This window comes from Natrix helvetica (assembly GCF_964273705.1).
Source record: "Natrix helvetica genome assembly, chromosome: 7".
Classification (NCBI taxonomy): Eukaryota; Metazoa; Chordata; class Lepidosauria; order Squamata; family Natricidae; genus Natrix; species Natrix helvetica.
Window position 1 is genome coordinate 28,109,259 of NC_138558.1, and position 14,404 is coordinate 28,123,662.

Below are 14,404 nucleotides of genomic sequence, written 5' to 3' on the forward strand. Positions count from 1 at the left end.
AAAAACGGATTTAACACCTTCCTTCTGAACGGCGGTTTGCACTGCCTCCATTCCCGTAGGGAAAACAGAGGCCAGCCTCCTTCTCCTCCGCTTCTTTCTACTTTGTACGCTGCGTCTCTCACCTGGACACACCTAACTCACCTGAGGCTGCGCGGAAGCCTCCTTTTCCGAGCCCGCTGAGTCCCGCTCGCGGCCCGCCCCGCCTGTTCCTGACCGCGCAGGCGCATTGTGACTCGCCCGGCAACTCTCCTCGGGCTCGGCTTAGCGCTATCATGGCGGCAGCAACCGGAGCCAGCAGGAAGCGATGGACGAGCTAACCGTGGCGACTGCAGAGTGAAGTAGCTGCACGGGGGGGGAAAAAAACCCAAAAAAACTTTCAGGCGTCTTCCTCCCCCCCCCCACCCAAAGCGAAACCTCCCGCTTGGTTTCCATCCAGCTCAGGTCGGCATAGCGCCAGTCTGGTGGCGGAGAAGCGAAGAAGGCATATCTCTCTCTCCATGCCTGGATCAGCCGCCGGGCATTAGAAGGCGCGTCTCCTTGCCCTTTGGCCCCGATCGTCCCGGGAGCGGAGATCTCGGCTGGGTGAGTGCGAACTTCCCCGCTGGCCCGACTTCGTCCTTGCACCTGTGACTGCGCGTGCGAGGGGCAAGAAGCAGGGCGAGCGCTTGCTTCTCCTACCGGAGCTGCTGAAAGACAAGGACAGCAGCAGGAGAGAGGCTGGAGGATCGCCCCGGGGAGGGTGCTGCGTCTTCAAATCTATAATATATGTGTACATATATATTTTTAAGAACAGTCTTTTAGGAAACCATTTTTCCCCTTCTCGGGCGCGAGCAAGTTGAACATTTGCAGTGAGGAGGAGCTTACCTGTGTGGTAGCTCCTGCTCTGGTTTTATTGAGGGAGGCGTGTGCTTCAAGGAAAGGGAGCAGTTTTATAGTTAGGTAGATGGCCGGCTTGGTAGATATTGTTTAACAAAGTGCCTGCACTCACACTGTTGTCTTTCTGGAATGACCTCCTTTTCACAGACCATTGCCCAGGCCCTGCCACTGAGTGAAGAAGAAGAGGAGTCTCCACTCAAGTGGCTGTGCTGCCGTCCGAGGTGCTTTCAGAACTGGACCTGAAGATCCAGGCCAGGGTGTCTGCTCTGTATTTCTGGAGGTGAACTAACTATGGCTAGTGAAGAAAGACAGAACTGTTCCTCACCGTCAGCAGGGGATGATAAAGGAGGAGGCGGAGGAGGTGGTGGTCCTGGACAAGGAAAAAATGGAAGCTTAGCTGAAAAACAGTCTTTGAATCCAGGCATCCCTATCCGGGGTATCAGGATGAAATTCGCTGTCCTGACAGGATTGGTGGAAGTTGGGGAAGTATCCAACAGGGATATTGTAGAAACTGTGTTCAATCTGGTGAGTCACTTATCTTTCTTTCTTTTTTCTCCTCTCCAAATGAAGAAAAGCGTATGATGAGGAAATAATGTACATTCTCTCCGTGTTCATATTACTGTGGTTAAACACAAATGTACACAGCTGGCCATTGGTAATGGGGGGGGGGTAGTCTAGCAAGCCGCTGCATTTTCCTGGAAGTAAAGCCGACTAACTCATTTAAGGTTGCATTGCTTTTTTCCCCTCATAGTTTTTATTTTTGTTTGAATTGTCTGGGACTTTGTTTCAAATTCTTGTTTCTGCCACTTGTAACTTTATAAATGAAAGCACAAGGCAGATGTTAAAATTTGCACCCTAAAATATGCTTTTGTATCTGTTTGTAATATTGGTCCAAAATATCTTACTGTAAGTTTGTAATTGATGGCTCTGCAAATGTATAGATATATCTATAGCAGGGGTGTCAAACTGGTGGCCCGCGGGCAGGATGCATCAGGTGCAGGCCACGCCCACCTCAACTCCACGAAGGGAAGAAACATCACAATACAACATGTGACAGCAAGTTTGACACCTGTGATCTATAGGATATATCATTATTTGTACTACAGATCCTCAACTTTTTGTACTCTCAGCTTTTCTTAAAAGTGAAAGTACTCTTAGGAAAGGCTTTAGGCTGATTAATATTAAACACAAATATTAGGCTTTGAGGACAGATGACATTAAATTTGAGTATTACAGTTTTGTGGCAGAGAGCAGTAATTATATGATAATCTGGGCAATTCATACATATATTGCATAAACTTTAGAATGTGAGAATAATTACTTCCTCTGGCTCAGTCAGAATTAATGATTGGCCTGACTTTTAAGACCATGTCTCACACCTGAAATGGTCTTAAAAGCTGAAATAAAATTGTTTGAGCACACAATATGCACCTTTTCACATTCCTCATGGGATCTTTGCTTAAAAGTTATAGCCTACATTTTCACAAAGTTCTACTTGGATTTGATATAACTAGGTTTAGATAAAATCTGAAATGGTTACTTAAATTTAGGCTCCGCAATGTAAATTAGAGGAAGAACATTTCTAATTTAATAAAACATATAGTAAAAGTATAAAAAGAGAAATTTTTGTGTTGTTTTATTCCTGATATATTTATAGTAATTCTTTACTTTGAAGTATGAGTTAGGGATTGTGTATGTATATTCATTTAAGCCCTAAGCATTTGCTACAAGTAAGCTGCAGAAATAGAAGATTTGTCAAGGATAATTGTGGCATAGCTTTATTATGCCATAAACATAAAGTGATTTTTGTAGGCTATATATACTGCATTGTCTCCATTGTCTTTAACTAATGGATTTTTGACTTAAAAATCCAAAATAATATCACTTCTTTTCTATAGCAGTAGCAGAAGACCTCACACATTAATTCCTGGGTCCAAAAAGTATTTTACAGTCATACTTTTTATGCTTATGAATATATAAAAGTTTGTGAAACTCTCTAGAGCATTGCAGCATTTTGTACACAGTATTGCAAGTGTGTATCAGCAATTTGTATCAGACGTTTGGTATATTTTATTTAAGCCTATTTGAAAACAATCATAAGTCATGTTTACAATACGAGTTTTGTTAAAAATGATTCAAATTAAATTATAGAGCCTTGCAGAAACTAAATATAGAATTGCCCCCTCCCTTCCCTACCAGAGTATACCAAAGTGTACCTTACAGTGAATTGGATTTTTGTCAATGTCTGCCTGGCATATTCCTATATGTGAATAGACTGTATAAATTGGATGCAGCTAGAAAGACTTGGGAGGAAATGTTATCAAGTGTGATTGGCTTTTCTTTTGTGAAATGGTAGGCATTTTTTGTCATACACAGTGTTTTGGGAGGTAGGTAATATGCAGGACTTGAAGCAAAGGAACAGTTTCATTGCACATATTCTACCCAATCACATCTCCATCTGGCATCTTCCATCTAGAGTACTGTGACATTAGTCTGGATGTAAGTTTAGACCTGTTCTCTAGGAATTCAGGTATAGATGTGTTTTATTACTATTGAGAAATAATGTAATGCTAGAGTAGGACTTCAGTTTGAGAAGTATATATACCATTTCCACAAGACAATGCTTTCCTTATTCATAAGAAAAATATATTCATTTCTATGAGTCACATGTTTATTTTTTAAACAATCATAGTGAAAATTTCTGAAGTATTCATTTTAACTATTTAAGGTAAATAGTTTGCCAATTGGGCAGGGCTCATAAACCCTCCCTTCCTGCCACTGAATATGTTCCCCATCTTGTGCAGTGTAATGTGACTCTTGATCATGTTCTGATTCAGATACCAGAGATTTGGTATAAAAACACTCTTATTAGGGCAGAACACTAGAGAAACTTTTGACTAGAGAAGCTAGAAAAAAGTGGTTTATTATCTCCCCACAGCATCTTATTAAAAATTGGAATTTTACTATCGCCCCATAGCATCTTATTAAAAATTTGAATTTTACTATCTCCCCATAGCATCTTATAAAATTGGAAGTCCAGGAACATTGTAGCAAAACAAACACACACACAGTATGAAAAAAAGAGAATGAGGTTTGTATATACTGGGAAAATAACCACTGAGGGATTACAGCCATTTTAATATACCAACCCCCATATTTGGTAATGGATAAATGGCTGAGGAGCACTTCCATGGCCAGGGGTGTCCTGTTCCCTTGTTACTCTGACTAATCAAGCAGGTAAAAAAGTATGAAGTTTTGTGTGTTACATTTGCATTTGGTAGCTGTTCACTGGAACACTCAACATGAGATCCAGAGAGTTGTCTTTGAAAGTGAAAGAGGCCATCATTAGGCTAAAAAAGCAAAATCTAAGAGAGAGGGAGGGAGGGAGAGAGAGAGAAAGGGAGAAAGAGAGAAAGGGAGAGAGAGAGAGAGAGAGAAATACTGGGAATAGCTGGAACAATATTTTGAAACGTTCTTAAAAAGAAGGAATTAACCAGCAGGCTGAGCAACATCAAAAGGCCTGGAAAGTCATGGAAAATAACTAAAGTGGATGACTACAGAATTCTGCCATTGGGTAAGAAAAACTCTTTCACAACATCTAGCCAAGTCAAGAACGCTCTTGAGGTAGATGTGTCATTGTTAAGGTTTACAGCCAAGAGACGGTGTCATGAATGTAAATACAGAGGCTTTATAACAAGGTGCGAACTCAGGCCATGCTCAGGAATAGGAAAGCCAGATTAGAGTTTGCCAGAAAACACCTTAAAAAGCCTTCCCAATTCTGAAATAGATTCTTTTGACTGACGAAACCAAGATTAACCTGTACCATAATGATGAAAAAAATATGGAGAAGGAAAGGATCCGAGCACACTACATCATCTGTCAAACATGGCAGAGACAGTGTTATGCATGGACATCTATGGCTGCCAGTAGAACTGCGTCACTGGCATTTATTGATGACCTGGCTGCTGATAAAAGTAGCAGGATGAATTCTGAAGGGTGTAGGACTATACTCTCTGCTCAGATTCAACCAAGTGCTGCAAAACTGGTAAGATGCTTCTCAGTGGTGGGATTCAATTTTTTTTTTTACTACCGGTTCTGTGGGCATGGCTTGGTGGGCATGGGAGGAGAAGGAGACTGAAAAATTCCCTCCCCACTCCAGGGGAAGGTCACTGCAAAATCCCTATTTCCTTCCGATCAGCTTGGGAGGCAGAGAATACATGGGGGCAGGGCCAGTCAGAGGTGGTATTTACTGGTTCTCCGAACTACTCAAAATGTCTGCTACCGGTTCTCTAGAACTGGTCAGAACCTGCTGAATACCACCTCTGATGCCGCTTCATATTGCAGATGGATAATGACCTAAAACATACAACAAAACCAACCAAGAGTTACTCAAGGCACAGAAATGGGATATTCTTCACTGGCCAAGTCAGTCACCTGATCTCAACCCAATGGAGCATGTTGTTACTTATTGAGGACAAGACTGAAAGCAGAAAGACCCACAAACAAGCAACAGCTGAAGGCAGCTGCAGTAAAAGCAGGCAAAGCATCTCAAATGAGGAAATTCAGTATTGGGGCTAGTCCACGAGTTCTAGTCTTCAGGCAGTCATTGAGTGCATTCCTCCAAGTATTAAAAACAATCCTTATATTTATTATTCTGTTTGTCCAACATTTATGAGCCATCAAAAACGGTGTTGAGTGTATTAAAATAGCTGTAACTTGCTCAATGGTTATGCTGTACTTTTGTCAAACCCCTTTAAAGTTGAGAGTCTTCACTCACATCTTGAGTGTTTCATTTCAGATTCAATGTGGTGCGCTACGCAAATGCCAAAAAATGTATCTTTGTCCCAATACACACAAACCTGACTATGTGTATATATGTTTGTATCTACCAGTAGCCAAGACGAAGCTAAAGCTAATAATTTGGTCAACTATTTGGACCCTTCAGAGATAATTTTACGTGGCTAGTAAATTATGTAACACCACAAACTAATACAATAAACTAAGCGTTAAGAGACAGGAATGTTAAGAGGAGCCCAAGCAGACATCAGATTCACTAAAAAAATATATCCACAGAAAGCAGTTTTCCAATAAGGAAGTTTAAGTTTCCTGTTGTAGAGCTGACTGAGCTTAATGAGAAGTGTAAATACCTCTTACACAACTATGCTAACCTCCACTGTTACAGCCTATTTTAGTATATGATTTAGTGCTTGGTACTTTCCCAAAGAGAGTCTCTGACTCTTTTCTACCAATTCAGTGGCCACCTGCACTGAATCATAGCTATCATTCATAGATGACTATTGACTGGTTGCCTCTTGAATTGCAAGCTGGGAGGCTTGTAAAGTTTTACTCTTCAACCTCAGAGAACTCTATAATAGGTTGTGCATGAAGATACCAATTTTCTATATAATTTTCTTGTAACCTATCAAATTGATTTGAAATGTCTAACTAGTTCTGTTGTTTTGTGAGGCTTCCCAAACTTTTTCCTTCGTTACCCAAAAACACTTATCAGAAAGTCTTACTGAATTTCAAGGATCAGTTGTAGGTCTCTTCCTTCAGCATTGTCATAACTTCAAATGATTGCTAAATGAATGGTCATAACAATATCTTTGAATAAACTTTATGACATTTCATTTAAACAATTACAATTGGTAATTGCATTGGTTTTCACCTTAATAGGGATATTTTGGGAGATTTTTTAATGTATATTAGTACATATGACAATCTTCAAGTAAATATAAATGTCTCTGTTGTCATTAGTAATGGGATTATTGTTAAGGTGTCCTTAATAATAATGAAAAATCACTTTTATCCAATTTTGGGTAATTTACCCAGGATCAGGAAATATTGTTTTAGAGCAAAATAAAATAAATTAAAAATGAGCCATTTGTGACAAAACACTATTGTCTTATAATCTTTTTGAAATATTGCATTTTCCCCCATGTATTTCTTTAAACAGCTTTCTAGTATGATTGGCGAGCTCTACCAAGTAGCCTCTTTGGTGTTGAATATTTGTATTTTTATATTTAAATTTTAACTTTTATTATTTACTTTTTGCTTTTTAAAATAAAGTTTGATTTTCTTTATCTGTGAAATTGGTTGGTTTCCCAAGAAAGTTTTGGTTTTCCTGACTCCATACCTCAAGATTAGATGGCCAGGAGTTTGTATTTTTTAAAATTATTTTCCTTTTTTGAAATTTTATATTTTAATCCTCAGAAAACAGCATATAGAGACCCTGTATCTCACACGCATAAGAGTCAGAGGATTGTAAACAGGTAGATCAGTTCTTGAAAGATAGGTAGTAGCATTAGAAATAATCTGTGTGCTATCCCAAACAGAATTTAGATTTTTTTTCTCTACATCAGGGGTGTCAAACTGGAGGTCCGTGGGCCCTATGCGTCATGCGCAGGCCACACCCACCCCAGTTCTGCGAATGGGAAAAACATCACAAAATGTCACGTGATGGCAATGTAATGGCGCGAGTTTGACACTCGTGCTCTACACCATCCTGCTTACCAGTGATGGATTCTGGATCCTGTTCCAACCGGTACGGTGCAACGGGGCCGGGCGTCCACCAAGTGTACTTACCGCTTGTGACACTCCAGCTGCTTGGTGGAGTGTCACGCAGGCGCCATACGCTCCGTGCGTGTGTGCGAAAGCTCTGATTAGTTCAAATACAGGTGGTGAGGGTGGGTGGGTGGGTCCTCCGGAGCACCCTACCGGCACGGTACCTGGTGCTCCCAGCAGGCACCGGTATGCCTGTACCAGAGCGTACCGGTCGTATCACACCACTGCTGCTTACATACAACAAGTTTTAATGTACTGTTTTCTTATAGTCTGAATAGGCTGTTTATTCTTCTGTTACTTTTTATTGGTCGTAGCACTAAATAATATTGTAACAAAATATATTTAGTTTTTAAAGTCATCTGTAAGTTTCAAATAATTATTGTCATTTATTTCAAAATTGCTTATACGGAGTTCAAGTCAAATGGAGGAACAAAAGTACAGATATATTATGTGCATTCAGCTTGGTTTAACTCTGCAATCATACAGATTTTCTCTATGACAATCCATCTCTAATCTGGTCCTTCAGGTTTTCCAATGAAACCTGAATTGCCACTGTAACTGATTCCATCCACTTTGCTGCTTTTCCTGGCATTCACGTTGTTTCCAGAGAACCGAGTCTTTGCATAATTTGTCAAAATAGGATTATTTGAACCTGATCATTTGTGGCTCAATTGAAAACTTTAGGTTGATTGTTCAGTGATCTTTACGTTTTCTTCTCAGAAATCTTCTCCAACATCAAAGCTGAAAAGTGTCTATACTCTTCTGATCTCACTTTTAATATAATAAAGCAATACAAAGTATCAGAATTGCAGTCTTCATAACAACTTATATAAAGATATATTTTATCTCAATTACCTTTAACAAGGGACATTTCTCCTATCCCCAAGAAGAGTCTTGCCACTGTCAGGAGGAGTTCTGCAGATCTCATTTCAGAGGACTATTTGTCTATTGATGAATGTAGTAAACTAAAACGTAGAACAATCTTATATACAAGTCGTCTTCAACTAATGATCACAATTGGGACTGGAACTCCCATCACTAAACAGTGTGGTTGTTAAATGAGTCATGACTAATTTTATGATCTTTTTTGGTGCAGTCATTAAGTGACTCATGTGATAATTAAGCAGATAAAGCTTTCTCCATTGCCTTGCTTGTCAGAAGGCCCTGGGAAGATTATAAATGTTGATCACATGACTCAGACCTGCAACTTTCGAAAATACAGGTTGCCAAGCAAATTTTGATGATGTGACTGCAAGAACCGGTTGTAAGTCACTTTTTTCAGTGCCATCATAAATTGAACAGCCATTAAATAAACCAACTATCCGTATTAGAGTAATTCTTGGAACATTATTTGATTAATTTATAACTTATATTAAATGCATCACAGTGTTTCCAACTTTTTTTCTACTTCTAGCTTTCTCTGGTTTAAGAAGATGGGGCATTGTTTTCATTTACTAAACTTCTAAAATTTACTTTATCATTATTCTTCTGAACTCTTCACTAGGTAAAAAAACCTCATAGGGTGAGTTGCTATAATATATGCAATATATACCGTATTTTTCGGAGTATAAGACGTACCTTTTTCCCTCAAAAAAAAAAAAGGCTGAAAATCTGTGTGCCTCTTATACACTGAATACAGCATTTGTTTGCCTCCTGAAACCCTGCCCCTTCACCAAAATGGCCATGCATAGCTTGTAGGAGGCTTTCAGAGAGCTCCTGGGGGCTGGGGGGGGGGCAGAAATGAGCAAAAAGTGGCTTGTTTTTTGCTCAATTCTGCCCCCCCTAGAAGCACTCTATAAGCTTCCTAATGCCCTTTTTTGACAAAAAACAGGGCTTTTTGCTCATTTTTGGGGGGCCCACCCACCCAGGAACACTCTACAAGCATCCTAAGGGCTATTCATGTCCTTTTTAAAAAAAAAACCATTTTTGGGAAGTTTGCAGAGTGCAAAAACTTTTTTTAAAAGAAATGCCTCTTCAAAACCTTGGTGCGTCTTAGACTCAGAAAAATACGGTAATTTAATATATATTTAATTGCTGACATAATTTTGAAAATGGTATTAGAGAAGTATAAGCCATATTGCTGTACCATCTTTTTTATATTTCTATCCACTTTCAGATAGTATATACAGTATACTTGATGAGACAAGTATTTCCTTATTAGTCCAATTTCTACCTTTATAGTTTAGTACAAAAGGAACTCTAAACAATTATCTATTGCTCTCTGCAAAGTAATACAATGCTAATTTTTGTTTTGATAGTGAAATTTAAAAATTTTCTTGAAAAGTTCTAATGTTAGAATTAGCCAAACATTAATTATACAATAGCAAAGTTGGAAGGGACCTTGGAGGTCTTCTAGTCCAATCCCTGCCTAGGCAGGAAACCCTATACCGTTTCTGACAAATGGCTATCCAACACTTTCTTAAAGACTTCCAGTGTTGGGGCATTCACAACTTCTGGAGGCAAGCTGTTCCACTGATTAATTGTTCTAACTGTCAGGAAGTTTCTCCTCAGTTCTAAGTTGCATCTCTCCTTGATCAGTTTCCACCCATTGCTTCTTGTTCTATCCTCAGGTGCCTTGGAGAATAGCTTAACTCCCTCTTCTTTGTGGCAACCCCTGAGATATTGGAACACTGCTATCATGTCTCCCCTAGTCCTTCTTTCTCTTAAACTAGACATACCCAGTTCCTGCAACCGTTCTTCATATGTTTTAGTCTCCAGTCCCCTAATCATCTTTTTTGCTCTTCTCTACACTCTTGCTAGAGTGTCCACATCTTTTCTACATTGTGGCGACCAAAATTGAATGCAGTAATTATATCAGTATGACAAATTATTTTATGTCAGTAATCATTTGTATAACTATTGAAGACAGCTTTAGGCTATATCTGATGCCTTCCAGATGTGATGAAATTGTACATTCCCAAATTCACAGGTTATAATATTATCACCAGACCTTGAAGAAGCAGGACCAAAACAGTATTGTTACTTTTGAACTTTGATGTTAGAGAACTCCTGAGAACACCAGTGACAGTCAAGGAAGCAAATAAAAACAAGAGTTCTCACTTGAGATATAAATGGTCATGGCTACTTTTGAACTAAGATACATGCTGCATCCAGTGGTGGGTTTCAAATTTTTTTAGAACCTCTTCTGTAGGTGTGGCCTGCTTTGTTGGAGTGGCTTGCTGGCCATGTGACTGGATGGGAGTGACTTGCCAGCCATGTGGCTGAGTGAGAGTGGCCAACTTGTAAAATGTGGTGAAACTCACTTAACAACGCTGCTGCTTAGCAACCAAAATGTTGGCTCAGAAACTCTGGCATTTGAAGCACGCAAGTCTTAAAGCTGTCAAGTTACAAGACTCTTGCACCCCTAACCCTTTAGAAAAAAAACCCCCAGGGGTGTTCAAACCTGACAGCTTTAAGACTTGTGGACTTCAACTCCCAGAATTCCTCCTCCAGTCATGTTGGCTCAGGAACTCTGGCATTGAAGCGTGCAAGTTTTAAAGCTGTCAAGTTACAAGACCCTTGCACCCCTAATGCTTTAGAAAAAAAAACCCCAGGGGTGTTCAAACTTGACAGCTTTAAGACTTGTGGACTTCAACTCCCAGAATTCCTCCTCTCGCTCTTCATCTTGATGATGTGCGGACGGGTGGTGGGAGGGAGCTGGAACCGGTTCTAAACGGCACTGTAGATTTGTGGAACCTCTTCTATAGAAGAGGTTAGAACTGGCAGGAACCCATCCCTGGCTGTATCTCATCTACTTAACTTCACTCTCCTTTTATCATTTTTTCTGGTGCTGAAGCATGGTATGATTTCCTGTATTCTAACAAAATCTTTGAAATGTTTTAAGAAATGTTTTTTCATCTGCAGTTTTCAATACAAGCAGTGTACAGTGGAAAGCACTACAATACAGTGTAGTGGAAAGTTGTGACTTGTTCTCACTGATTTTTTTCAAGATAGCGTTCCTCAGCTTTTCTTTATAAATGAAGAATAGAATAGAATTCTTTTATTGGCCAAATGTGATTGGACACACAAGGAATTTGTTTTTGGTGCATATGCTGTCAGTGTACATAAGAGAATAAAATACATTCATCAAAAATAAAAAGATACAACACTTACCATAGTGATTGTCAAGATTACTAATAAGCTATCAAATCGTACTAGGAAACAAATAAAAACAATATAAATTGAAAGATACAAGCAACATGGTTATAGTCATAAGTGTGGAGAGATAGATACTAGGAAGGAAGAGAAGAATAATAGTAATACAGTCTTCGTAAATTATTGACAGTGTTGTGGGATTTAGTTGTTAAGCAGAGTGATAGCATCTGGGGGGAAAACTGTCCTTGTGTCTAGTTGTTCTGGTGTGCAGTACTATAGTATCGTTTTGAGGGTAGAAGTTGAAACAATCTATGTCCAGGATGTGAGGGATCTATAGATATTTTCACATATTTGACTCGTGCAGTATACAGGTTCTCAATGGAAGGCAGGTTAGTAGCAATTGTTTTTTTCTGCAGTTCTAATTATCCGTGGAAGTCTGTCTGTCTTGTTTGGTTGCAGAGCCAAACCAGTTAGTTATGGAGGTGCAGATGACAGACTCAATAATTCCTCTCTAGAACAGAATCAGCAGCTCTTTGGGCAGCTTGAGCTTTCTGAGTTGGCGCAGAAAGAACATTCATTGTTGTGCTTTTTTAATGATGTTTTTGATGTTAGGTGTCCATTTTAAGTATTGAGATATGATAGAACCTAGAAACTTGAAGGTCTCTACTGTTGACACTCTGTTGTCTAGTATTTTAAGAGGTGGTAGTATAGGAGGTTTTCTTCTAAAATCCACATCCATTTCTTTGGTTTTGAGTGTGTTTAATTCAAGATTGTTCTGGCTGCACCACAAGGCTAGTTGTCCAACCTCCTGTCTGTATGCAGATTCAGCAGCTGTATTCAAGACCGATTTTTATTTCTTGATGATTTGGCAAAATATTACAGTGATTATTTTTCTTGCTCAGAATTTCAGGACCAGCTGGTAAACATTAAAGAAATTCACCTAGATATAGATTTCTTATTGGCTGATACATAGAGAAATTAACAGGCAAAACTAAAGGGAGATGGCTTTTGTTTACAATTGTTCCTTGGCAACTGGTATTTAAGGCATGTTGTCTCTGATTCAGAAAGCTGTATACAGCCATTAAGACTAAGATGCTGATAGTACTAGCCATTGTCAACAATTTCATTGTGGGAAAGAATCTTCTCAACGAAATCAGGCAAAGGCTGAAAAAACATGCCATTTAGATTGTTTCCCCCACTGCTAGTCAAAAAGCAGTTTTAAAGAGTTTATCCAAATTGAGAAGCCATGTTGATAAAGCAGTATAACCTAATTGAGAAAAGGACATTAAATAAGGAAAATACAGTTTAAAAAGCCATACGAACAGCTCAAGGAACCTGGTAATGTAAAAGCTAAGAAAAATTAAAAACTGATATTAAAAAAAGCTAGGATTAAAAATTGTGTGATAAATGCTCAATCCAAGCTGCAAAAGGACACAGGATCCAACAAAGATTTCCATTTTGTGGAGTTTATCAACCACATTAATCTACCTATGTATTATTTTTAAGTTTCAGTTTCATTTTTAAATTATAGTATGTTCCAACTGTGTCACTTTCACTTTCATATTGGTTTTAGCTGGGAATAGGGAGACGGCTTTCTGAACGTGTCGCAACTTGTCACTTGACTTTTGGAACGCTTCTTTTGTCAGAGTTTTGGTTGGGATCATTTAATCTGAATGTTGATGTATTTTTCAATTTTTTTCTTTTTTATCTTTTTCATCCCACCTAGGATTCTTAAAAGTTCATTCAAAATATGAAGACAATAGAATGTAGTATAAGCTTATATAGATAAAATGTCATATGTTATTTTTAATCTAGACGTATCTATCACAAAATGGAATAATAGAATTTGCTTGCTTTCCATATTTCAAACTGGAGTGGGGACAATTTGCCACTACCAATTTGCCATGGCCAACTCATTGCTGCCAACTCATTGCTTCAACTTGCGAAGCCAGCTTGCCACAGTCAACTTGCTGCGTGACAATTCAACAATTTTATTTAATTATTTAAAATAATTTTAAAAATTATTTTAATTTTTGTCATTCACATTTCATTTTGTCCCTCCTTTTGCATTCTTCCTTGAATGATTCTATTGCACCATTTATTTGATATTATGTAACTTTTGTCCTGCTGTGAGTTGTCCCATGACAAGTTGGCTGTGGTGACTTGTCCCGTTGCAAGTTGGCCATGGCCAATTGCCTAGTGGCCAATTGGCTGAGGCAAGTTGGTTGTGGTGAGTTGTCTTAAACCCATTTGAAACACAGGTATGCCTCTCAGAAACTTAACTGTGATCCAAAGGAACTTGGATGGTAAAAGTGATGAAGCTGTCATGTTATCTTTCTAAACATGTTTTATTAAACTCTGCCATGAAACAAAATATTTTGCTTGGAGAAATTTTATCCTTTTAAAAGTTGTTTCATGCTTTTGATTTTTGATATGTTGCAAAAACTACAGGCAGTATCAGGCCGGCCAGCTAGAGCAACCTACCTATACATGTTGAGTGCCAGATGCTTAATAATTTTAGCAGACTGAGAGTAGCTATTTTGTAGGCATTTCATGGCATGACGCTTTACTCTTTGTGGATGTCCTGCAGCTACGGTATTTGAGTTTTGAGTACATTTATGATCCTGAGATTACATTGTTTCCCTGATGAAAGCATATTCTAATTAAAGTATGATCCCAACATTAACAAAATTAGCCTCAATATATATTCTCTGTGTTGAATGAAGTATGCTTTATTGTTGCATGGTTAGGACTTGTGAATTGACATGATTATAAATTAATATCACTATTCAATTCCATTAATATATTTAGTTTGAATTTGCAACTGATTGTTTTGCCTTTTTCATTAAACGGATATACAATAGAGGAT

The 14,404-nt window shown here is 38.7% G+C and overlaps 1 protein-coding gene across 3 annotated transcripts in view; it reads left to right on the forward strand.

Annotated features, from left to right (window-relative positions):
• Positions 1 to 242: 242 nt before the first annotated feature.
• LRBA (LPS responsive beige-like anchor protein) overlaps positions 243 to 14,404 on the forward strand; it is a 357,721-nt gene continuing 343,559 nt past the window's right edge. For 2 of the 3 annotated variants that reach the window (XM_081959507.1, XM_081959508.1), the window contains exons 1-2: positions 243 to 582; positions 1,024 to 1,401. In XM_081959507.1, coding sequence (XP_081815633.1) covers positions 1,168 to 1,401 — 234 coding nt within the window. In that variant the 5' untranslated portion in view covers positions 243 to 582; positions 1,024 to 1,167. The remainder of the gene's footprint in view (positions 583 to 1,023; positions 1,402 to 14,404) is intronic. The other variant, XM_081959509.1, reaches the window with a different exon arrangement.